Genomic DNA, 26,058 nt, shown 5'->3' on the forward strand with positions numbered 1-26,058 from the left:
TCTTAAAAATATGGCATAAAAGTTTTTGATGGAGGTGGGAAACTTGTCAAATCGATTAAAAGTAAATGAAACGTAGCAGGCGCCGTTTGTTAAGTTTAAGCTAAATTAAAAGGTAACATTTTACAAAGTAAATCATGTAAATTCACTTTTAATCAGATTTACAGCAACATTTTCCCAAAAACTCATGCATGGTGTGATCCATTTAGATCGGAAGTGGGAGGTCGGAACTGGGAGTTGACCAAAATACTAAAAATCTTATTTTATTTAATTTTATAGGTTAATTGGTCCACAATTAACATAAATGTACGAAATAAATGTTCTTCTTCCAAACAATAGTTATGAATTTAGAGCTACATTTGGAAAGAAAGCAAAAATACTCAATGGAAAGAGTCACGTAAACCACAATGTAAGTAACTTATAAGGTATGTTGTGTTGCAACTCTATTGTTGTTTTTTAATTTCAATGTAAACACAGATGGATTGGATTAGAAAAATAAATCAGCTTGAAAAAATTGTTCATGTTTATAAGTTATGGAATTGTACATAATATGAAAATGTTTCTATTCAATCAGGTTGTTTATAGCAGTAATGTTTATATTAGTCATGTGAAAAAGTAACTAAAATGTATTCTGTATGTTCAAAATTAATTGACTGATTGACTGACTTATTAATTCATTCATTCATATATGTTTTGAGTAAATTAATGCAACATTCCAATATTTTATTTTCCTATTTTAATATCTGCAAAAACATAGTAGAGGAAATACAGGTTTGTTTGTTTTTACACCATAAAACCTAATTATATACTTGAATTACATTGAATTCAATATTGGCTTTTAAAACCAAATAAATCACAACGTACATGATCTCAGTTATAATAACAATAATAAAGTAAAATTTCAACCACATCTCTACGTTAAAATATGGCAACAGTGTGGCTCCAAATGACTTCACAAACTCTATTTCTATGGAAATATATGTATATATATATATATATATATAAATATAAATATATATATATATATATATATATATTATATGCGGTTGTTCCGCACGTGTGGATGTACGACACAAGACACGTTTGTCAGTGGCAGGACGTTCAGTGGGAGGAATCTTTGCTGCCCATTCATTCATATGGGAATTTCCGGACAGTTTGATTTTCATGATTTTCTTCACCAGTCACAGTCAGTTTCGATACATGATTCATTTTCACTAATTTGTCAACTGTTCTGTTCCCCAGACCTCCCGACTTGTACCTTTGTGAACTTTATCCCTTTCTATAACCTCGAGATTGTCCACAGCTGTTCATCTTCTTCTGCTTCTTCTTCTATGGGGTTTTAACGGCAGCTTGCATCCATGATGTTGCATTACTGCCATCTTCTGTTCTGGAGTTAGAAATACTCCCAGACTTTCTTTTTTTTCCTATTCTTTCTTTTTTTACCACGGACTCCGGTGCCAAAGGAGGACCGGGGGGGGGGGTTACTAGGAAAGAGACGAAGAAGAAGAAAGAGAAGAAGACGGACAACGAGGGGAATGAGAAGAAGACACGAAGAGGAAGAGAAAGGAGAAGCTGATGCGTTTGCCCCAAGATAACCTGCAGCTAAGGCAGTGGGACAGTTAAAGTTGCTCTTTTTCTTCTCAGAGACTTTAGGGACTGTCCGCAGTGTTGATTACCAATGCGCTACTTGATGATGTCATAGTCCCACCTCTCTTGCTCTCGCTAATCTCCATCGTCTTCTTCTTGTGTTTTGTCTGGTCTACTGCTGTAGCACCACGTACAGGCCTGGCATATGTACTACAGTGTCTAGAGTGGTTTGGATGCCGTAAGCTTTAAAGAAAACGACAAAGAAGAATGATTATATTTGTTTTCTGCGTGGATGGAGGCCTTAGTCAAACGCTGACTCCTGACTCATCCTCACACATCGGGCCACGTTCCTCTTAAAGACTCCATCGGGGTCGTCCCTCCACTCTTTAGCAGCATCGACGTTGGCAGGAGACTCTCCATTGGGGTCTGCCAACATGGATATTACGCTGATCATGATGGTCTCCACTGTGTGGATCGGCAGCCAGCGCTCCTCGGGCCTCTCATAGCCGTATTTGTCCTCGCCAGGCGCGTGCAGGATGGAGATGCAGACTTCGCCGTTCTTCGCCACGTTCGGATGCCAGATTTCTGTGACGAACTTCATCTTGGGAGGCCTCAGGGGATAGTTCCGGGGGAAGGTCAGCGTGGCCTTGAAGACTCCACCTTCATACAAGGTGTCCTGAGGCCCGAGGACGACCACCTCCCACTTGTAGAAGTTGTCGCCACTGACAAGACCCGCGGAAAAGCCCTCCACCGGGTTCTTGTTGAGCTCTGCCAGTTGTTTACGCAGTAACAACGCAGACTGTTCCATTATATCGTACTTGTAGTTTATAAGGAAATTAGACACAAACCAGATCGCCCAGTTTCCTCTCTAATAGCACCAACACAGGTTTACAGTCAATGGCTTTGATTTGTGATGACATCATCGTGTGATGACATCTTTGCCTTTCATGCTGTAGGAGTTTGTTAGTTATGGTATGTTCTGGTTGAAGTCAGATGTCATTGATGTATCTGGAAAACCATACCAGCTGTCAATAGTGGAAGAACTTTACTGAGGTGAACCCTCTTATGAGCATCATGATATTCAGCTCAGTCAGAATTTATTTAGATTTATGGCTGTAGAATTGTCAAAAAAGTTCAATGAGCCCCCTAGTGGCTAAATAATAAATTGATACTTCCGAATTGACTTCACAGAGGGAACGTGAAGGTTTAAACTGTTGATTTAGGGAGTTGTGTATCTGCATCTGTTCATCGTCATCACGCCTCACTCACAGCACAAATATCTCTCCATGACTCTCACGTCGAGCAAATATTTTCATCCATGATGGAAACATCGCACACACATAGGTTTATGCAGCTATTCTACTGAGGACACTGCACTGAAGTCTGCACTAACCAGTTAATGACTAACCTTAACCTTAACCACAATTCAAATCTTAGTCCTAAACTTCCTAACCAGTTCCTCAGAAGTGAGGTTCTGCCTCATTAGGACCAGGTTTTGGTCTCCATGAGGACGAAAGGTCCTGACAAGGTCAGTGTTTATGACAAAAACATTCACTGGAACACTAGGTTACAAACACTGGGTTTTAACTCATTAACCAAACATTATTGGAGATGATTTGTTACCAATTCAAAATGATATGAGGTGTCACAGATGTGGCTTTAAAGGAGTCGCACAACTTTACTTTTGTCACTATTTATAATGTGATTTGTTTGGGAAACTCTGCCCCAGCCCCTTACTTATCCTAACCTTAACCATCGTAACTAAAAACTTAACCCGAACCTTTAACCTCACCAAATCTTAACCCTAAACCCAAAACGAAGTCTTAACCCTCAAAAAGCTATTTAAAAGGTGTTAGGGTCTGCCTAAACTCACAATGATAGAGTGAATCTAAATTTACACACACACACACACACACACACACACAATACCCATTCCTGACTAAATCTGCTGAGTCATGAGTTGATGTGGAGACCGGGCCGGGACAATCTGACTCAATCTGTGTCACGTGGGAATAATGTGTTATAAATAAAAGTGAAAATTACCCTTTAAGCCGCGCTGTCACCCGCCGCCACCACCACACCCTCGTCTGTGTCTCCCAGAGGATGAAACTGAGTAAACATGAATGTTCATGTATTCACCTGCTGTCCATCTGTAGTGTTTTTTGTATTTAACTCTGTGTCACTGTTGGTGTCACGCTGGCAAACCTGAGAGACAAGATGGTGACAGGAAGTGAAAAAGGAAGCTGTGTCATGCTGGAGCAGCATCACACACACACACACACACACACACACACACACACTCAGATCGATATGTTGTGATGGAGCCAGGCTGATGTGAGTCAGCGTCTTTGAATCTTTTTCACTGTGTTAAGAGTCTGAGACAAAGATTCACTCAGAGGATGAGTCTGAAGAGACGAGAAACAATATGACAGAGTGAGTCGTGTGGGAGCAGAGCCGTAGCAACGAGGTAGGCAACTGCCTCGGGACCCCCCCCCATAGAACACCAGGTCATCCAAGTACAGAGCAGTCAAGAGTCAGTGCACGGTGGTCTATCTTCTGTCACGTTTCCAATATACAGTTCTAGTTCTACTCGACTTAATTGTCGCGTTGTTTTCATGACTTCATAGCTCCTCCTCCTCAACAGAGTGGGCGGAGTCATCACAGAATCTGTAGTGAGGTTGATTCGCTGTGGAAGGGAGCAGTTACCTTCAGTAAAAAAAAAAAAAAACACAACCACATACAAAACACAATGCACTATATTCACGAGAATATAGCGTTTGCGCTATGGCACGCACACCACTGCGCATCTATAGGCTATTGCATCATTACCACCACATCTTCCGTTATGTCACTCAGCAATTTCACAAGCCACTATATGACACAAAAACAAGCTTCCACATAAGCATAGGCGTCAGCTACGCGGGGAACACGTCCCCGGCACTATTTATGATCAACAGTTTTGTCCTCACCACTTCTAAAAAATGTTATCAATGTATCATTAACACTCGAACTACCGTAATTGATGTACCTCTTCGGTGTAGGTCTTCCTCTTGAAATAATTTCCTCCTTTTCTCCAAACGATCGCCGTGAAAAGTGCACACGAAGGAGATCAGAAACATGATGGATTGGTGGTGTTAATGCAGTGGCCCTAGCTTACTTCAAAACCCGCCAAAGGTTCAAACGTCGTTGATGACAACAGCTGGGGCTAGCGCCAGACACATCGCTGGGCCTGGGGCGTTCTGTCACTATGCATCACATTTTGATTGGCTGACGACACACGTCAGTCAAAGTTATAACCAAATAGGAAATGCCAGCTTCAACGAAAGGCCAGCAGTACTACTAGAGCAGGTCCACGGAGCTATGATGCGTTTAATGACATATGGAAAATCCAGCTCAGCTTCACAAAAAATAACCATATTCTTTCCGGATATATAATCATAACATACTGAAAAAGTAATTGAATTCAGACACGTTCAGACACACATTCATTTGATTATTAAAAAAAAAAAAATAATAAAAAAGAATAATATAATAATAATAATAATAATTATAATAATAAAAAAATAACTTTTTGATATTGTCAGGGCCAGCAGAGAAGGCCCTGCTGGCCCTGACAGCCCACCACTGCTTGGAACGTCGTCAGAGCAGGAACTACAAAAAACCCGAGGTACCAGGTTCTATCACTGATGGAGAAGAGAAAAACACAAGTAGAATTTACTGGGGTTACATATTTATACCAATATCACTTGCATTTATGTTGTATGTTGGTCAGTTATGTGATTTAAAGACAGACGTGCCTTACATTTATAGATCGATGCTAACAGTAAAACAGCCGCTGTTAAAACACTGACAGAGAACACCGTTTGAAACTGGTTCCACTTTAATGTCACACACGTGGTTCCAGATCAGATTTATAAAGTCTGGGAACTTTACATGAAGTATTCATCTCTGCTGTCGTGTTGCAAGCCTTTTTAATGTAACACATCATACAGTGTATGTAAAAATAAACAGATAACCGTTTATGATCAGATTGTTTTGACAGATCCATTTTGTGATCACCCAGGAATGTACCATTCCATTTTGGTAAGAATCCGCCCACTGATGACAGAAAATCATAGAAAATCATAAAGAATGTCAAGAAATCCCTATCTTATATAACGAGCAAAACCGTCAGACAGAATTGTACGTGTGTGCAGCATCAGACACCGGGAAACCCGTGGCCTAGTGGAAGGGGAACTTGGATTGTAACCTGAGGGTTGACACTTTGAATCCTGACGGGTTATGCGCTGGAATACCTCTTCAGGCGGTGGCAACTTCTGTGCATACGCCACCGAAGTGCGCGTCACATATCATGGTCCCGGGTATACTTGTCAGGGTCCTGTAGTATCCCACTTCACCATCGGGTGGTGGTACAAGTCTGGATGAAGGAAATAGGACGCATTACTAAAGAAGAAGAGAACGATGCTCCCTCTGACGTGTCTGGTTTGAGCGGCTCAAAGGTCCGTCCGGCAGGAGAGTCGGGGTGTCAGCCGGTTCAAGGGTCGCCAGGTCGAGGCTTGGATGGCGATCCTTGGCGACTACTTCTTCTTGTTGAGCGGGGCGTAATACTCCACCTACTGGTGGGGTGGAAATTCAGTTTGCGTATGCGCTGTCCACGCACACCCAACACACTCTTTGCATGCAGTTCCAAAATCTGGGCTCCACTCACAAGCTGTGTTGATGATGCAATTTGCGCCATGAACACGGTGTGCGTCAGGTCTGTACACCAGGGCCTTTAGCAAAGTACCCAATCCCCATTGGGGATCAAATGTGAAAAACATTGAAGTCTTGCTGAAGGTCGGAGTTCACTCTGTGACCTTGTTTTGATTTGTTTTGTTGTGAAGAAAATAAAAAAACAATATAAAAAAATATTTTTTCTTCTTGTGCAGCAGAAGAACTGTTTTTCAGAAGAAGACAAATTTCTTCTTTCTCTTTCTCTTCTTGATCTCTCTAATCTCTTCTATGTCTACCTCAGCCTCAGCCTCGTCCTCGTCCTCGTCCTCGCTGTCCTGCGATGATGTGTCGTCTTGCTCGTCCACTCTCCTCGTCTTCAGCTCGCTCAGTTCGCGCGTCTTCTGCTTCAGCTCTTCTTCTCCCTCTTGTATACTTCTCCTCAGCCTCTCTTTCTCCCTCAGATATCCTCGCTCCTTTTTCATCAAGGCCATTTTTGCGGCCTGAACTTTCTCCTTCTCCTTCTGAAGCAGCGCCTCCTTCTGCTGCAACTCCGACTCCATCGTGTCGATCTTGTTCTTCAGGAACCCTTGGATTAACTGGCTGAACTTGGCCACAGAAACCTCGACGGTCTCTTGCTCCATCACAGCCCTGTGAGCTGCCAGAGTCTTGAAGTCCTCGTCCTCGATGAGCTGGTTTTCGACACTCGAGTCCACGTCGAGGTCGTACATCTCGCTCCTGGACGGGCTCTCCTGCATTATCATGTTCCCTTCCTTTTCTGCACCAAACTCTGTGCAGTTGTCCATTTCTTTAAATAACGACAGACGTTCTTCTCTGGCGTTTACTCCTCTTCTTCCTGATCTCGTCTTAATGGTAGTTAATGCTAACCCTGACACACACACACTGACTAAATAGCTGCCTTTGAAGTCGTGTGAAGTAAAAGCTATGCACTACAATTTTAGACAATGGCATGTGACATCATCAGAAAATGGTGACCAACTTTGATGATGTCATCTCAGTGTAGATATGTGGTATCACTTTATTTCAATAGTCCACAACGTTGACTACTAGAAATCAACAAGTATTCAGTATCAGGCCATTCCTTCTATCTACTGTTTTCAAGTTTCAGTCTGTTGGTGGATATAGATCACCGCTCATTATTTGGCAGGCAGTCTCTTAGAGATGTAAAGAATAGCTCATTATTTGGCAGCCAGTTTCTTTGTAGAATAGCTCACCTTTTAGCATTCAGTCTGTTGGAATGTTGAATGGAACAGCTCATTTTCTGGCAGTCCGTCTGTTGGTGGATTTAGATCACAGCTCATTTTTTGGCAGTCCGTCTGTTGGTGGATTTAGATCACAGCTCATTATTTGGCAGGCAGTCTGTTGGTGGATATAGATGACAGCTCATTATTGGGCAGGCAGCCTCAGAGATATATAGAATAGGTCATTATTTGGCAGTCAGTTTGATGGTGGATATAGAGAACAGCTCATTATTTGATTGATGTGACTGCAGCTATAATCTGTTTCACAAATGTCTCATTAATCTTTTCAGTCAGATGTTGCCTGGGAACAACTTACCTTATCTCTTCACACCAGCAGTTGTTTGAACTGGTTGGTTGTTACAGGGGTGAGTGTATGTGTGTATGTGTGTGTGTGTGTGTATGTGTGTGTGTTTTGTTTTGTGTTCATTTGTGCAATTGCAAATATATTTGGGAATATAAGCCACTGAGACATATATGAAATGATCATGGCCTCAAAGTGGGTCCTGTATAGTTTACATGTGTTAAACTTGACATGGGGCATATTCTTAAATAAAAGGCCCTGGACTCGTCCTTGTCTTGTTCCTCTGAAACGAAGGTTAATCTCATACTGCAATAACATCTTCAACTTTTTGTGGAAATGCGTATTCATTAGTAATAATTTAACCCAGTGTTGTACAAATACTTCATTGCTGTACTTCAGTACACAATTTACATACTGTTTCATATTGTTTGATAGAGTATCTAAACCAACATAGAGGTGAATAGCGCCACCCAGTGTATAGGAACGTGTTCACTAGCTCGGCATCAATCCATTATGTGGAAACGATTTGCCTTGACTTGATGTGCAGGGTAACCAATCAGGTGATTGAAATCCGCCCACTGACTTTGATGGGCGAGTTTGAGAGATAAAATAAATGAATGATGCACTGCAACATGGACCATGAAATAATTCATGAAATATATGTTTTTATGTGAAATGAATTGGTATTTTAATTAAGTAATGACAAATGTAATTAATTACTTAATGGTGTATTTAATTAATTAATTAATTAATTAATTAATTAATGACACATTTAATTAATCATTTAATGGTGTATTTATGTAATTAATTAATTAATTAATTAATGACACATTTAATTAATTATTTAATGGTGTATTTATGTAATTAATTAATTAATGACACATTTAATTAATTATTTAATGGTGTATTTATGTAATTAATAATTAATTAATGAGACATTTAATTAATTATTTAATGGTGTATCTATGTATTTAACTTTGGCCCTTGCCGTCCTACATATTCTCTGTGATTTACAGGGATCTATTGTATGTTGTTCATAATTTGTATTTCCTTTTGTTTTAGGAGGGATGGGTAACTTTAGATTTGTGGTTTCCCACAATCCTCCACTTCACGAAGCAGAACTTCCGGCAGTGACGTGTCGAGTCCGGTCCTTGCAAAACCGGATGTTGGTGGCTGTGGATGGCTGTGGATGGCTGTGGGTGGCGTCAGCTTGGCCAGCTGCACAGTGGACCGCAATCAGGACAGAGGTGTCATCGTGTAAATGTGTCGCGAAGAGTGGGCTGGAGTGAACATGGTGCTGTGGCTGTTCGGAGCTGCGTTGCTGCTGAGTCAAGCCGCCGGCTTCTACCTCCCTGGTCTGGCGCCCGTCAGTTTCTGTGAGCCCGGGAAAGACCAAGTCCCAGACTGTAAGGTAAACACGACACCTCAGGTCACCTGGACGAGCAGGACGTCGGTCTGTGACACACACTCATGTTCGTATGATCGTCATTCTGTAAAGCTACAGAAATGCGTTAGTCTGCGTCACTTAGCTTGTAAGTAGCTGCGAGGAAGATAACGTTAGCCACAAGCTAGCGCTGACAACGACTAGCTGCGTTTGTCTTGTGTTATTGTTTGTGTTTTCTTGTTATTTGACCAAGTTCATCTGCTTGTGTTTACTCTGACGTCACTGGTTCAGCTAAGTCACGTAAAACAGAACAGAGATGTATACTGTATACTGTATACTGTATACATACTCAGTATTCTGACATTTCTTGGCGCGTGTCACCCGAAAAAGAGATTTTAATCGCAACTTGACTTTCTTTGTAAAAAAACATTGTATGTATTAAAGCAGTGTTTCTCAAGCGCTCTATAAGTACACGTGAGAAGTACACCTGTACAAAGTACACCTGAGAAAATACTCCATTATCACCTATGTTAAAATCCAGTGAGCAAAGTCAGCGATGGACTTTTCACAGGAGTCGGATTCATTCCTCGTCCTTCTGACCCTTCTCGTCCTTCTCATCCTTCTCGTCCTCACACATACAGTAACTGCTATCGCCAAATTATAATGATTATTTTTTGTTAATTGTTTCATTTTCTACACACTCTGGTCTAACGTCCTCAGCTCCACTCTGAAAACATACCATGATATATAAAGTACAACATTATGTCTGATTTTCTTCCGAGTACCACCAGAAGAGACTTGTGTACCACTGGTAGTACACACAGTTTGAGAACCATGGTATTGAAGTTTATGATTGTATTAAGTAGGACTGTGTAGGAAGTGTGCTGGAGCTAGTTTAAGTGTTTATAGTGTAAAACTGTGTTTCACAACAATAATAACAAATGGTTCCAACCCACTTTGAGAAGATGACAATATCATGATCTTATTCACAATAGAAATTGTCACAAGAGCAAATTTATGCGTCATATAATGGTTTTGGCAATTATTTCACAGCCATTTTATGTCAAACACAGTCACCAGCCATTGTGAAGAGATATGTATTTTATAAATAAATCGCACCTTCGTTTTATGCACTTTTTATTTAATAATGTTCAATCAAGAGGCTGGAAAACAGTGAGCACATTTATTTTAGATATTACTATATTTATTGCCAACTATTTTGATAGTCTCTTCATTATTTATTTAAGGGTTGTTTTTTTTAAATAAGTAAAACAAACTCTGATTTTGCAGCTTCTTAAATGTGGATATTTTATAGTTTCTTCACTGTAACCTTTGATCTGTGGTCAAAAGAAGACATTTTAGAACCTTGTAATTTTGAGGTGTGTGTGTGTGTGTGTGTGTGTGTGAAAATGAAAACATATCGTGGTTGTGTTAAAATCCTCACAAAGGACTGTCTTGTTTGATTTGTTCTAGTCAACCATTGAGCTGTTTGTGAACAGGCTGGATTCAGTGGAGTCTGTTCTGCCTTATGAATATACTGCGTAAGTATCACTCGACGACCATTTCACAAATCTCTGTCCGATTTCTCCAGACTGTACAAGCTGCGTTTGTCTTATTGTTGTGTAGTAGCATGTAGTAGCATGTAGTAGAAATGATTATTTAAGGTGCAAAGCACAGTGTTCTGGTTCTGGTCTGAACGGTGTTCACCTTGTTGTGCAGGTTTGACTTCTGCTCAGAGAAAACATTGAAACGTCCATCAGAAAATTTGGGCCAGGTCCTTTTTGGGGAGAGAATTGAACCCTCGCCATACAAGGTACAAATAAATGAATGTATTCAGTTGACTATGTTCACCATGTGTAAAAATAAGACAAATCATGGTAGCTGTCGAAATCTGTTCATATGCTGATTGAATTTAGTAATAAATACTAAGCAATGTAAAGTTGCAGAGGAACACATTCAGGTAAATTTGCAGTTAAGTGAGACACATTAAAATCAGTGATTGAAACGGTGCTTTGTGGCTTCCCTTCAGTAGCGTCAGTAGCTAAAGCCACTTCATGCAAGAAACCATATAAATAAGTTCTTTTACCTGCCAAGATTTTGTCGTGCTCAAAGATAACAGCCTTTTATAGCATCACAGCATCTTTTTTATATACAGTACATCCTAGTTTCACCCAACTACGAATGGCAGGTCGATGTTGCAGTAATTCACAGAAATGATTGAAGTGTGGCTGCTTCTCCAGTTTCATTTAAAGAATAGTAGAAATGTACGACACACTACAGCAATCACTTCAGGGTGTCGGGTCAGGACATTAATAAGAGACAGAGTCCTTTAATACAGTTCAAGCTGTTTATCGGTGTTTGTGTGAGTGTGTGGTGGATAAACACAAACATCAACAGAGCGTAACACAAGTAAAACATCAGAACTCACGACTCTATGGACGCACGCACTGCAGAGATCTGAGCCGCGCGGTACGTCTATGGTGCGTTCAAGGACCTCGGCAGGGTGGGAATTCACATGTGTGGCAATTATAAACAGTGCATGAGAAAAACATGCACAGAGGGATGATCTTTTGTACAATAAAGAAGTAATAAAGATTGTATTTTGGAATAGTCGGGGTGTTTATCACTCAGTCTGACAGAATTCTTAGAACATCTACATTTTTAGCCATATAATGTTACTGCAAATATTGCCCTAATTGATAATGAAAGTAATCATTAACAGTCCGATATGATACTACATTTGATTTTTATGGACAAAAATGTTTAATGTTGTGGTAGATAAAGCTACTCTGATATCAAATTAAAAAGTGTTTTTGCAAAATGTTCCTGTGGCAAAAGATGCATTAATGTTGCTAAAACAGTGTATGCATGCTCACAGTGGGTCCTTTGTGTTTCAGTTTGAGTTTAAGAAACCTGCAGTGTGTCAGAAGGTGTGTACCAAAACGTATGACACCAACAACCCATCAGACAAAAACAAACTGGATTTCCTCAAGAAAGGCATGTTGCTGAACTACCAGCATCACTGGTATGTAACATGCACAGACATACACATAATGCATGGCACGCCACAATAGTGTCTTTTCTTTTTTAAGACTTTATTAAAGACACAAAAAGGTGCATAGTACAAACACACTCCCACACACATCAGTTGCTATTCAGTGTGTGTGAGTCAGTATGATAATAATCGATTTTTTGCTCCTTACTGAAAGTTAGACTTTAAATATTTTTATGCACAGAAAAACATTTCACACATCTCAAGCAGTTGAACATGTAATATTGCAGTGTGAAATATTACATCGTTGAAATTATTTCTATTTGATTACTGTTGTAAAAGGTCCAGCGTGTAACATGGCAGAGCTTTTATTGGTAGAAAGAGATATGTTTGAATTGAATGAAATATTTTTACATGTTCTAACGTTCTAAAATAAAACTTAGGTTTCTGGAGCCTCAGAATAAGCTCTTCACATGTACTTTAGACGAGGGCATTTTACTTCTGTACTTTGAAATGTGTGAAGGTGCAAGTAGATCAACTGTGTGTGAAGGTGCAAGTAGATCAACTGTGTGTGAAGGTGCAAGTAGATCAACTGTGTGTGAAGGTGCAAGTAGATCAACTGTGTGTGAAGGTGCAAGTAGATCAACTGTGTGTGAAGGTGCAAGTAGATCAACTATGTGTGAAGGTGCAAGTAGATCAACTATGTGTGAAGGTGCAAGTAGATCAACTGTGTGTGAAGGTGCAAGTAGATCAACTGTGTGTGAAGGTGCAAGTAGATCAACTGTGTGTGAAGGTGCAAGTAGATCAACTGTGTGTGAAGGTGCAAGTAGATCAACTGTGTGTGAAGGTGCAAGTGGATCAACTGTGTGTGAAGGTGCAAGTAGATCAACTGTGTGTGAAGGTGCAAGTAGATCAACTATGTGTGAAGGTGCAAGTAGATCAACTGTGTGTGAAGGTGCAAGTAGATCAACTGTGTGTGAAGGTGCAAGTAGATCAACTATGTGTGAAGGTGCAAGTAGATCAACTGTGTGTGAAGGTGCAAGTGGATCAACTGTGTGTGAAGGTGCAAGTAGATCAACTGTGTGTGAAGGTGCAAGTGGATCAACTGTGTGTGAAGGTGCAAGTAGATCAACTGTGTGTGAAGGTGCAAGTGGATCAACTGTGTGTGAAGGTGCAAGTAGATCAACTGTGTGTGAAGGTGCAAGTAGATCAACTGTGTGTGAAGGTGCAAGTGGATCAACTGTGTGTGAAGGTGCAAGTAGATCAACTGTGTGTGAAGGTGCAAGTAGATCAACTGTGTGTGAAGGTGCAAGTAGATCAACTGTGTGTGAAGGTGCAAGTAGATCAACTGTGTGTGAAGGTGCAAGTAGATCAACTATGTGTGAAGGTGCAAGTAGATCAACTGTGTGTGAAGGTGCAAGTAGATCAACTGTGTGTGAAGGTGCAAGTGGATCAACTGTGTGTGAAGGTGCAAGTAGATCAACTGTGTGTGAAGGTGCAAGTAGATCAACTGTGTGTGAAGGTGCAAGTGGATCAACTGTGTGTGAAGGTGCAAGTAGATCAACTGTGTGTGAAGGTGCAAGTAGATCAACTGTGTGTGAAGGTGCAAGTAGATCAACTGTGTGTGAAGGTGCAAGTAGATCAACTATGTGTGAAGGTGCAAGTAGATCAACTATGTGTGAAGGTGCAAGTAGATCAACTATGTGTGAAGGTGCAAAAAACCCCGTCTGATTTTACAAAGTTAGTAAAAATGTTACAGTTTGACAGGGAGTCAATGTAACTTCCTGTTCCTAACTGGGAAACTATAATACCAAGTACAAATGGAACCACTCTTAATAATAAATTATTAATTTTTTAAACGCTCACTTAATAACATTTCAATTTTAAGCCTGCTTATTTGTGTTATAGCATAATTTGTCCATATTTATAATCAATTTCATTGTAAATAATATAAAGAAATAATGAGGTAAATTAATATGTGTATTTTAAGATCATGTAATACACATATTGTAATTTAGAGTGTATTTATGGTGTATTATCACTCATTGAAAGATGTATTATTATTATACCATAAGATTTTTTTCCCATATTGACCAATCCTATACTTTTTTTTACATGCTTTTCTTTTGCCCTGTGTGTGTGTGTGTGTGTGTGTGTGTGTAGGATTGTGGACAACATGCCGGTCACCTGGTGCTATGATGTTGAAGATGGACAGAAGTTCTGTAATCCTGGTTTCCCGATAGGCTGTTATGTCACAGAAGCAGGTCGATCCAAAGACGCCTGCGTGGTCAATGTTAGTCACACACACACAATGTCTCTTACTTTGCATGATAAATTGTGAAGTAGACATACAAGACAAAGAAACTTGTGACTTGATTTGATATAAAAAAACTAACAACAGTCGGATACTGACACGTTTGGTATCCTCTGTGTCCTCCACACCACAACAACTCCATCCTCAGGACTGGAGGTATTACACTTCTCTGTAGTGTCGGGTTCCATCTACAGCATGTTGAGCTATTAGGAGCTGTACATGATCTGTGTATCTGTATTTTAAACTCACATGTGTTTTTTGTGCTTTTGTTGTTCAGTCTAACTTTAAGGAGCAGGATGCTTTCTACATCTTTAATCATGTGGACATTACCATCAGTTACCACATTGTTGAGAATGAACAACTGGGAGCCCGGTTGGTTGCTGCCAAGATTGAACCCAAAAGGTAATGACTGACATATTTAGCTGATGAATGAGTGGATACTGATGGAGCTCTGTTTCAGATGTTAGTGACTGGATGTGAAAATCTTTTCCTTTGTGTCCAGTTATGAAAACCCCAGTGATGACGCTCCTGATTGCTCTGGAGGACCAAAGTTCCTGAAAAACAAATATGAAGGAGTGTATAAGATCCCATACACTTACTCTGTCAATTTTGTGGTCAGTACAATAATATGTTGCTTATCAAAGTCTCTGGGCCTGTTATGTGTTTAGTGTTTCAATGACATTTGTTATGCAATGCACACTAGTTTCTATCTCTGGTGAGCGCACAAGACCCAGAAGATGAAGCTCATTTCTTTGTCTTTGTTTCATTTTTTAATTTTTGGCAGTGATGCATCATTTCTGTGCTTTTAGCGTTAATAGTTTTTTACAATTTGTGACAGCACTCCATATCTTTATGTCAATATTCATATCAAATGAAAGATAGTTTGAAAAACACAGCACCGTTGTCACTGAGCTCCATGGTGGAGCTTTTGTCTTTGTGGTGCATTTGTACACTCACACCTCATGTGATACTGGGGTGAAAGAATCCAGTGAGTTATCTTGTCTGTGTCTGTGCAGGAAGACAGAAAAATCCGCTGGGCGTCCAGATGGGACTACATCCTGGAGTCAATGCCTCACACCAACATCCAGTGGTTCAGGTACAACAAACACACACTCTGACCTCGCACATTTGGCTGCAAAGTGAATGTACATGAGTATGTGAATATCACAAGTGATGGGTTTGGATTTCCTCTCTTCCTGCAGCATCATGAACTCGCTGGTGATTGTGTTGTTCCTGTCAGGAATGGTGGCCATGATCATGTTGAGGACTCTGCATAAAGACATCGCCAGATACAACCAGATGGACTCAGTGGTGAGTAGGGCTGGGCCATAATTCCATCTCGATTCGACATCGCGATTTCCATAATAAGCTCGGGACATATTATTCGATATCACATGAAAAAGTAAGCGCAACAACAACAGTGTCAGAGTCTGTCGGCTGCCGTATGCCGGTAGGACACGCCCACTTCCCATTGTGAGCAACGTCGCTAAATTTCCAACCAGAGAGAGAGCGGGAAAGAAGTGAAGAAATGAGGAAAAAATGAGGAAAAAATGAGCGAAGACAGCGAGGTCGCAGCCAGGACGGGGAACACGACGCCTGTGGACGCCTACCTCATACTGACCTCAGTGTGACTCTGCCGGCTCAAGCTAGCACCACGCTAGCGAGAGCGGCTCTGTCAAACTAAAATCTATCCAGTCGTTCTTTGCAGCCATTACCCCGTATGAACTATAGAAACTATAAAAGCGCAGCAAACGTTTAATAACAAGCGCTATTAGTTATTAGTTATTAGTTATTAGTTATTGCCTCGCTGCTTTAAAGCCAGATGTGGTGGACAGACTTGTCTTTCTTATAATGGGGTAAATGACAGAATAACCGACTGGTTTATTACATATTGTGCAATTTTGGCTCAGATTTCGTTCTACTTTTAAAATATTTCTAGAGATCTACCTTCATCTTTCAGGTAGCATTTGTGCCAGGGCCATGTTTACTGTTTTTGTACTGGAGATGTTCACTGTCCAGCCAAAGCAACGTCACAGCTGTTGTGATGTTTCAATAAGTAAAAGCTTGACTCATGTTTACATTACAAAAGATGTGCACAACCTTTTATTTTTGCACTTTTCAATACCTCCAAGTAACTAATATAATAGTATTATAGTGGTTTAGTTTTGACATTTATTTTGTCTTTGTTTAGCACTTGAATGTGTCAGAGGGTGTGACCCACATGTTTACTTAGTTTGGTTTTGTGCTGCCTCTATAAATATTTGAGAATATTATTATTTAATAATTGTTTTTTAAGTTGTTTATGTTATTCAACTTTATTATAAAGTTTCAGTCAAGCTCTTATTTCTTCAAGCTTCAGGATGTCCGTCACACTGGCAGCATCTGCAAAAACTACATATCGTGATAAGCATCGAGATCGATCAATATGGAAAAACATATCGTGATAAAAAAAATGTTCCATATCGCCCAGCCCTAGTGGTGAGTACCCGGCTGTTAGGGCTGCACAGTGTACCACGACGTGTCAACTCACAGTCTCTGCAATACAGACAGAATGAGGGAAGACAGGGAAACACACAGATATTGTGTCTGTCTGTTTACGTTTCCATGTCCGCATACTATACATGCAACATACTGACAAAAATACTTTCTGAGAAACGTTCTTGAGTCCATGTAACTGTATTCACTGCACACACACACACACACACACACACACACACACACACACACTGATCACTGACGTTGGTGAATGAACCTCATTGTTTCCAAATAGAATTCCGTTTTTGTGGCTGGTTCAATGATGCGCTCCTTTTACTGTTGCTGTATTAACTAACATATGAAACAAGGCTGTTGTGTTGAGGTCCATCCACACTACTGTGCTCCTGTTACACCTGCTGTCCACACTGTCCTCCAACATGTAGACATGTTTTTATACATTATATACACAGTGTGTGTACACTCAGCATGTGACACACACTCACATAATAAAGTGTTTTGTGCGTTAGTTACTTGTGACATGGAGCACAAACATCCTTCTTGACACATTTAATGTGTGTGTGTGTTCAGGAGGATGCTCAGGAGGAGTTTGGATGGAAGCTGGTCCACGGAGATGTTTTCCGCCCTCCCAGGAAGGGGATGCTGCTGTCAGTTTTCCTCGGCTCTGGAACCCAGATCTTCATTATGACCTTTGTCACCCTCTGTAAGTCAGAAAAAGAAGATAATCACAAATGCTAGAGTAGGACCACCACATGATGACGCTGTCTCAAAGCAATTAAAAGTAGATTACATGTTGGTCAGTAGTTGAAGAAATGAACATGTTAAGCTCTTAAATGTGAATATTAGTACTAGAATATATTAGTCATTGCGAGTGAGGCTTTCCACTACAATTCCACTATTGCTTCTCCTCAGTCTTTGCCTGTCTTGGGTTCCTCTCTCCGGCGAACCGTGGAGCTCTGATGACCTGTGCTGTTGTTCTCTGGGTTCTTCTGGGAACTCCTGCGGGATATGTGGCCGCACGCCTCTACAAATGTGAGTGAGGAAACAGGGAAGTGTGTCATGTTTGATGAAAGGAAGACTAGACTGTCATCATTCTGAGTAAGTGTACGGGCTGAATCTCCACATGGACTTGATTCTGCAGAAATAAACAGGTACTGACGCAGGAGATAGGTGTGCTGTCAGTAAAAAAGACTCAGCTAATAGAAGCGTCTGCTGTGTTATATATCAACATGTCACTGTTGGAAAGCCTTTTTCCAGCTGGACACTGACCTGTACGTCACACTTCTACTAGGGCTGCACGATAAATTGTTGAAAAATGACAATCTGATCTGATTTCTAAATTAGGATTTATTTATTATTTATTTATTTAAACAATCCTATTTTCCTCTCGGTTTCTCGCCCTAAACGCCGCCTTGTCGCTGCCGTCTTTCTCTACATACGAAGCGTAGAGACTCACTCACTCACACACACACACACACACACACACGGTAATAATAGAATGTGCCCACTGCTCAGGGTCTAAAGAAAGCTCACTGTTTAGCACTTGACTTAAATGCCTTGAATGTTTCTAATGTTTTGTTCGTGAGTTTCGATTCATGAAAACATCGTTTCAGAGAATCGTGATCTCAATTCTAAGCCAAAAAAATGGTGATTCACCAAAGATGTGTTAGCTGCTGGTCTAATGCTGCCTTGTTTTATCATTTTGTTACTTCAGTAAAACCCAACAAAGAAGATCAAACGCAGTCGTCACAGAATAAGAAATATTGACTTATTAAAGGGAGCGCAGTGGATCAACAACTGCTCTGTGTAGTAATGTAAAATTGCTGATTTTTCTCTCTGGACAAAAGGCTGTGAAACAGTGAATCTAAAAATGAATAAATAAAGTGAAAAGTCGTGTAGATGTGATATAAGGAGCACGTTTCTCTTCCCTTGTCTTTGGTTATTTTGCAGCGTTTGGAGGAGAGAAGTGGAAGACCAACGTTCTGCTGACAGCCTTCCTCTGTCCTGGGTAAGACTGTGACACACATCACTCACACACCGTTTCAGTCCCTGCAGGAATTTGTCAATGACCATCTTAATCTTGCACTTCTGCCCAATCACTGTCGTTTTCTACCAGAGAAAACCTGTTACGTCGTTCATCGTTGATCAGTGGGACCAGAAATGAAGTGTAATTCGAGTGACACGAATCTCTGTCTCAGACTGGAAATCATAATCATCCTGTTCACCTATTATCATTTTAACCAGCTCTACTTTCATTTTGACATTTTATTTGATGGAAAATATAAAATCTGTTGCACATATGTAGCTACCTGCTATGTGTTAGCCCTGTTGTTAGCCTTTTATTTTACAATATATGAAAAACAATTTTTGCTATTTCATCACAAACACCTCAACATTCATGGACACTTTCCCCGACATCAGGTCTCAGTTTTGGACCGAGACGGATCCTGAAAGAACTGATACAGTAGACTCGTGATGATCACGTGACCTGATGTCATTAGAAAAGATCTAAATTCATGACTTCACACCTTTGAATAGTGCTGATGATCTACACACACTGTGCGTGCGTGTGTGTGTGTGTGTGTGTAATCGGGCTTTAAAAGTTAAGCCCGACAGAATACGGCCCGAGCCCGATGAGAAGATTTTGATTGACAGCTTCTTAAAAGCCTGAACATTATTCGCACGTGCACGCACACGCACACGCACACGCACACGCACACAGCTCAGCCCGTGTAAAGTAAGTGAATGTAATGTCCTGTGAAGTTCTGGGACAGTAGTAAGAGTCACTAACAGTAACAGCGGTGTGTCTTCTCTGTGTAGGGTGGTGTTTGCAGACTTCTTTGTGATGAACTTGATCCTGTGGGGGGAGGGCTCTTCAGCAGCCATGCCCTTTGGCACCTTGGTTGCCATTTTGGCTCTCTGGTTCTGCATCTCAGTGCCCCTCACCTTTATAGGAGCGTACTTTGGCTTTAAGAGAGCAGTAAGTACATACTGTATACACACTGTTCATCCATTCTACCTCTACAGACACTGTGTCATGACATGTGATCAGTGAAGATACAAAGGAACCACAAGTAGAATTGTAATGTGTGGGTGATTTCATGAGGCACAAGATTCAGTTTCAGACAAACAAATATTCTCTCACTGAAAACATGGAATCTTCACATGTGTGCTGATGGTGGCTGAAGGTGGACCTCTGTGATTTCTTTGTCTAAGGGCATCGAGCACCCAGTGAGGACAAATCAGATTCCTCGTCAGATCCCGGAGCAGTCTTTCTACACAAGACCGTTCCCTGGAATCATCATGGGAGGAATTCTGCCTTTTGGATGTATATTTATTCAGCTCTTCTTCATACTTAACTCCATCTGGTGAGGATGAAGGAGAAGATCCGGCCGTGTTTACTCACAGGAAGTCAGGATTGATTACATAGCTTCAATCTTATCAGAATAAGCCACGACTCGAGGTTTAATAGGTTATTTTTTTATCATCATTATTGTTGTTAGTATCATTTCAAACTGTCCTGTGATGGGATTGACGTGTGCGTCCAACCACAAATGTAAGTGTATGTTATTGTGGTTTCTATGGAGACCAACACAAAACAGTGCATCATTGTGAAATGTTACATGTTCTCTAAATGATTTACAAATATGATAATATAATATAAACAAGACTACTGTAGACTGTGTCTTTAAATAAATGATTTCACTTTAGAACTAGATCTTAATAACATGTCGTCTCGTGTCCATCCAGTCCACTTTAGGACACATGACTGTGTGTCTTCCTGTCCCGCAGGTCCCATCAGATGTACTACATGTTTGGCTTCCTCTTCCTGGTCTTTATTATCCTGGTCATCACGTGCTCTGAGGCGACCATCTTGCTGTGCTACTTCCACCTCTGTGCTGAGGTAAACAGTTCTGTGGAAATGAACATGCAGCATAAACACTTCAGTTACACCTGCGGCGTGAATGAAACCAGACAGGGACCTGACCAGGGTCCTCCACTCAGCTGACTGACCAGAGTCCTCGACTCAGCTGACTGACCAGGGTCCTCGACTCAGACTTCAGGCTCTTTGTCTTTTTGGATGTTTATAAAACTGAGTTTGTTTAGACGTCTGGTTTTGAATGTATGTTCAGCTGTGACGTTCACGTTCGGCTGTGACGTTGACGTTCAGCTGTGACGTTCAGCTGTGACGTTCACGTTCGGCTGTGACGTTGACGTTCAGCTGTGACGTTCAGCTGTGACGTTCACGTTTGGCTGTGACGTTGACGTTCAGCTGTGACGTTGACGTTCAGCTGTGATGTTCAGCTGTGACGTTCAGCTGTGATGTTCAGCTGTGACGTTCAGCTGTGACGTTCACGTTCGGCTGTGACGTTGACGTTCGGCTGTGACGTTCAGCTGTGACGTTTAAACTCCTCTGTGTCTCCTCTCCTCAGGATTATCATTGGCAGTGGCGTTCGTTCCTGACCAGCGGCTTCACCGCGGTCTATTTCCTGGTTTATGCCGTCCATTACTTCTTCTCTAAGCTGCAAATCACTGGACTGGCCAGCACCATCTTGTACTTTGGTTACACCATGATCATGGCTCTCATCTTCTTCTTATTCACTGGTAGGTTTACTGTTGACTGTGTGTGACAAAGCTCTGCCAGTCAGGGAAATCCTTCACATTCAGCTGGACTGAGTGTAGAGGTCAAGGGTCATTCAGCTGGACTCTACGATGAAGTGACGAGAGTGTAGAGGTCAAAGGTGATGAGAGCCTCTTGTAAAGGTGTGTTCCCTGTGTTTTCAGGTACAATCGGCTTCTTCGCCTGTTTCTGGTTTGTGACTAAGATCTACAGCGTGGTCAAAGTGGACTGAAGGATCCAACGATGCGACCGACTGTATTTGACTGGGTGTTTTGTTTTGGTTTTCCTCCCATCATGCTTTGGAACCTTCAGTGTTGACTAAATGAACTGAACACTCTCCTCCTGCTCTTTGTCGCCCCGGACACGTGACCAGCCTCGCTTTTCTTTGCTCGGGGTTTGAGCGTCGCTGACACCGGGTTGTTGTTTTGTACATGTGCATTAATCTGAGTGAGAAGCGTCATCGCAGAGCCACAGTCTGACACACAAATACATCCTGAATGTCTCTTCAGATCTGGTTTGAATCTTATTTCATGTTACAGCAGCGTGAGTACTGCACAGCAACATAATTGCCTTAAATGTAAAACGCTGAAATGACTGATGAAAGTTCTGTGTCACAGATGGGACACTTCTAATTTTAAGATTCTTAAAAATGTTCACTAAAAAGATCCTTCTAAATGATCTTCATGTTACAGCAACGTGAGCAGAGTTCAAGCCCTTTTCACTGCAGGAGCAGGAGCAGTCGTTAACTCGTCCGTTTAGTTCGGAGAAGCTAAATGGAACTGTTCCATCGTTCATGTGATGATTTTCACTTTGTCTCTCTGTGAGCGGTCTTTGTTTGTTTGGTGAATTTAAAGTGTGGAACTGAGCAGACGTGGTGGAGGTTTATTATATGTTTTAAGAACATATCGGTTCATCTGTTGCTTATATTTTCCATTTAAAAATGTCACCTGGAAATAATGACGTCCTCAATTATTTCTTTGGGAAATAGAGCAAAAAAACCAGAAAAGATTCACATTTAAAGAAGCGCTCATAATTATATTAAACTGAAACACTCTAACAGAATAATCAGTCATTGTGGCTCTAAATTCTTAAGTTATAGTTAAGTACTATAGTTATTTTGTCCTCTGGTAACGGGAATGTGGTCCCTCATGTGGTCACTCATGGTCAGGTCACTGGAGACTTTGTACTTCACTGTCCACCTGTGACCAGAGCTCTCAGGTGTGAATGGAGCCGTTTAACACGCTCATGTTTTTATTTGAAGTACATGATTTCTGTTCAGTACGTATTTGAAGAAGCTCCAACACTGTGATCTGTGTCTTGTCTCTCGTCGTCTCCAACTTGAATTTAAATTGGATGGAAGATTATTACATATGAATCTTCTGCTGAGCTTTAAGTGCAGAGGCGAGAACATGAAGAATCCTCGTCAGTGACGTCGTTATCATCCAACCAAAAAAGGCCACAGTCCAAACTCCTGCAATTATTACTTCCTGCCAAAGTTGTTGCCTATTTGACTTCATAACTCAGAAAAGTAAAGGTCAGATTTCGATTCAACTCACTGTGTGTGTGTGTGTGTGTGTGTGTGTGTGTGTGTGTGCGCGTTTATGGCCCAAAGAAGAAATGATCACATTTTGATAGTGATGCAGATTCAAGATGAAAAAAATACTTCATCTTGTGAGATAGGGAGGTTTGACATGTTTTGTGAATAAAGCTTTCAGAAATTTCAGTTTTATTTTAAGGAAAAATAAATAAATAAATGAAAAATGTCACTGTACCAGAGTTTGGTCTGTATCGACACAGAAAAATGAGCTGCCGTTTTCTCTCAAATTCACAATTGCTTGTTTATGTATATATATGTATATATGTATATATATATATATATATATATATATATATATATATATATATATATGTGTATACATCTATCTATATATATATAGATATAGATCTATCTATATATATAGATATAGATAGATGTATACACACTTTTTATTATAATTTTATTTTTAAGTAATAGTTCACTTGTATCAACAGTTCGATCCACACTCCATACCAGATGTTTGGTGGATTACCGCCATAAAAGCTGAAAGAAGCAGCAGAAGAAGAACAAAATGGCGACATCAACAACAACAGAGTCAGAGAACAAACTCCAGCTGATTCACAAGCTCGTCCGAGCTTTTACAGACTTCCCAAAGACAGGCGTCTTATTCAGGTGAGACTCTGGTAACACGCACGTTGTTGCGCAGATGAAGTATGAACCTGTTGGTGTTCCGTAGTGTCGTTAGAAACATGCGGTAACGTGGTCACTGTGACCTCGTGTGTGTGTGTGTGTGTGAGCAGCTCCACGTGCCAACAAACACTCCACATTAAGAAAAAGTTTCCTCCACAAACATGAACTTCATGACGTGCCGTCACAGGAAGAGACGGCCGAACTGTACTTACGTTAATGTTGCTGTGTTAACCTTAATGTTGTTGTGTTAATGTTGCTGTGTTAACGTTAATGTTGCTGTGTTAACGTTAATGTTGCTGTGTTAACGTTAACGTTAATGTTGTTGTGTTAATGTTGCTGTGTTAACGTTAATGTTGTTGTGTTTCCGTTAATGTTGTTGTGTTAACGTTGTTGTGTTTCAGTTAATGTTGCTGTGTTAATGTTGATGTGTTTCAGTTAATGTTGTTGTGTTAACGTTGCTGTGTTTCAGTTAATGTTGCTGTGTTTCAGTTAATGTTGTTGTGTTAACGTTGTTGTGTTTCAGTTAATGTTGCTGTGTTTCAGTTAATGTTGTTGCGTTAACGTTAATGTTGTTGTGTTAATGTTGTTGTGTTTCAGTTAATGTTGCTGTGTTTCAGTTAATGTTGCTGTGTTTCAGTTAATGTTGTTGTGTTTCCGTTAATGTTGTTGTGTTAACGTTAATGTTGTTGTGTTAACGTTAATGTTGTTGTGTTAATGTTGTTGTGTTTCAGTTAATGTTGTGTTTCAGTTAATGTTGATGTGTTTCAGTTAATGTTGTTGTGTTTCAGTTAATGTTGCTGTGTTTCAGTTAATGTTGCTGTGTTTCAGTTAATGTTGTTGTGTTAACGTTGTTGTGTTTCAGTTAATGTTGCTGTGTTTCAGTTAATGTTGTTGCGTTAACGTTAATGTTGTTGTGTTAATGTTGTTGTGTTTCAGTTAATGTTGCTGTGTTTCAGTTAATGTTGCTGTGTTTCAGTTAATGTTGCTGTGTTTCAGTTAATGTTGCTGTGTTTCAGTTAATGTTGCTGTGTTTCAGTTAATGTTGCTGTGTTTCAGTTAATGTTGTTGTGTTAACGTTGTTGTGTTTCAGTTAATGTTGCTGTGTTTCAGTTAATGTTGTTGCGTTAACGTTAATGTTGTTGTGTTAATGTTGTTGTGTTTCAGTTAATGTTGCTGTGTTTCAGTTAATGTTGCTGTGTTTCAGTTAATGTTGCTGTGTTAATGTTGTTAGTGTGTGTGTCCTGCAGAGACATCTGTCCCATCTTGAAGGACCCAGCAGCTCTGACTGCAGTCATTGACCTGTTTGAAGAACATGTGAGGAAGAAGCACGAGCAGGTGGATCTGATCATAGGTGAGAAAACGAGGCAAGGCCACGTTTAAAGGGTTAGCCCAGGGTTTGGAACAGTTCCATTCTTGTGTCGGACTTTTGCTCAGATCTCTTCCTGTGACGGCGTCCTGCAGCGTCACGCGTGGCATGACCACAGTAGCAGCTCATGGGACCCTTATTCACTGGACTTGTGAGTTTTTAGGGAGTTTCTGCTTGTATGTCTGTGCAGGAAGTCAGTGAAAATGAGTCTTCATTCAGTGGCTGAACAGCATAACTGCAGCTGCAGCAGCTTCAAACATATTGCTTGAAAATGTTGATCGGCTTAATAAAGTGGAACGTCCTTCTTAAGTAGCTAACCTGGCAAACTGATTATCACAGGTGTTTATTTCAGTGATCCAAAGAGCCCTGAGACACGATACCATCCCTGAGTTTAATGAAAAACAAAACATGTAATCTTTATGACACACGGTCTAGTAAGAAAGTTTGAGAACCCCTGATTTAGACGATGTAATATAATGTGTGTGTGTGTGTGTGTGGTGCATGCGCAGGTTTAGACGCTCGTGGCTTCCTGTTTGGACCTCTGCTTGCCCAGCGGCTCGGCGTCGGCTTCGTTCTGATCAGAAAGAAAGGCAAACTTCCAGGAGCTACTGTGTCTGTGGCGTATGATCTGGAGTATGGCAAGGTATGGAACACGCACATGCACGCTCAGATCTGATACATGGTGTTTTTAGAGTGTAAAAACCAAACTTAAAACCATGACATGAACCAAACTGCTTCACCCGGAGATTATAAATATGTCTTCTTTCAGGATCTCTGTCAGTGTTTGTTCTGTACTGACCACAG

The 26,058-nt window shown here is 40.7% G+C and overlaps 3 protein-coding genes across 3 annotated transcripts in view; 2 read left to right on the forward strand and 1 right to left on the reverse strand.

The window, feature by feature from the left end:
• Positions 1–1,014: 1,014 nt before the first annotated feature.
• Positions 1,015–2,430, reverse strand: LOC131474476 (ubiquitin-conjugating enzyme E2 G1-like). The gene has a single exon (XM_058652357.1). The coding sequence runs from the start codon at positions 2,390–2,392 to the stop codon at positions 1,886–1,888; it is 507 nt and encodes a 168-aa protein (XP_058508340.1). The 5' UTR covers positions 2,393–2,430; the 3' UTR covers positions 1,015–1,885.
• Positions 2,431–8,995: 6,565 nt separating this feature from the next.
• Positions 8,996–22,144, forward strand: tm9sf2 (transmembrane 9 superfamily member 2). The gene is made up of 17 exons (XM_058652349.1): positions 8,996–9,268; positions 10,715–10,782; positions 10,961–11,054; positions 12,139–12,266; positions 14,397–14,526; positions 14,825–14,949; positions 15,050–15,161; positions 15,564–15,643; positions 15,750–15,858; positions 17,611–17,743; positions 17,953–18,072; positions 18,991–19,048; positions 19,861–20,020; positions 20,257–20,408; positions 20,833–20,944; positions 21,474–21,645; positions 21,826–22,144. Exons 1-17 carry the CDS (start codon positions 9,119–9,121, stop codon positions 21,891–21,893), a joined length of 1,971 nt encoding a protein of 656 aa, XP_058508332.1. The 5' UTR covers positions 8,996–9,118; the 3' UTR covers positions 21,894–22,144.
• Positions 22,145–23,714: 1,570 nt separating this feature from the next.
• The window catches only part of aprt (adenine phosphoribosyltransferase), a 3,757-nt gene continuing 1,413 nt past the window's right edge, over positions 23,715–26,058 (forward strand). The window contains exons 1-3 of the mRNA XM_058652356.1: positions 23,715–23,870; positions 25,136–25,239; positions 25,764–25,897. Of these exons, the coding sequence (XP_058508339.1) occupies positions 23,770–23,870; positions 25,136–25,239; positions 25,764–25,897 (339 nt within the window). The 5' untranslated portion in view covers positions 23,715–23,769. The remainder of the gene's footprint in view (positions 23,871–25,135; positions 25,240–25,763; positions 25,898–26,058) is intronic.

The sequence above is a fragment of the Solea solea genome, chromosome 15 (assembly GCF_958295425.1).
Source record: "Solea solea chromosome 15, fSolSol10.1, whole genome shotgun sequence".
Lineage (NCBI taxonomy): Eukaryota > Metazoa > Chordata > Actinopteri > Pleuronectiformes > Soleidae > Solea > Solea solea.

Coding starts and splice junctions, on each gene's coding strand:
- LOC131474476 (XM_058652357.1), bottom strand. CDS start 2,392: ATGGAACAGTCTGCGTTGTTACTGCGTAAACAACTGGCAGAGCTCAAC.
- tm9sf2 (XM_058652349.1), top strand. CDS start 9,119: ATGTGTCGCGAAGAGTGGGCTGGAGTGAACATGGTGCTGTGGCTGTTC. Junction 15,859..17,610: donor ACAACCAGATGGACTCAGTG/GTGAGTAGGGCT, acceptor GTGTGTGTTCAG/GAGGATGCTCAGGAGGAGTT. Junction 17,744..17,952: donor TATGACCTTTGTCACCCTCT/GTAAGTCAGAAA, acceptor GCTTCTCCTCAG/TCTTTGCCTGTCTTGGGTTC.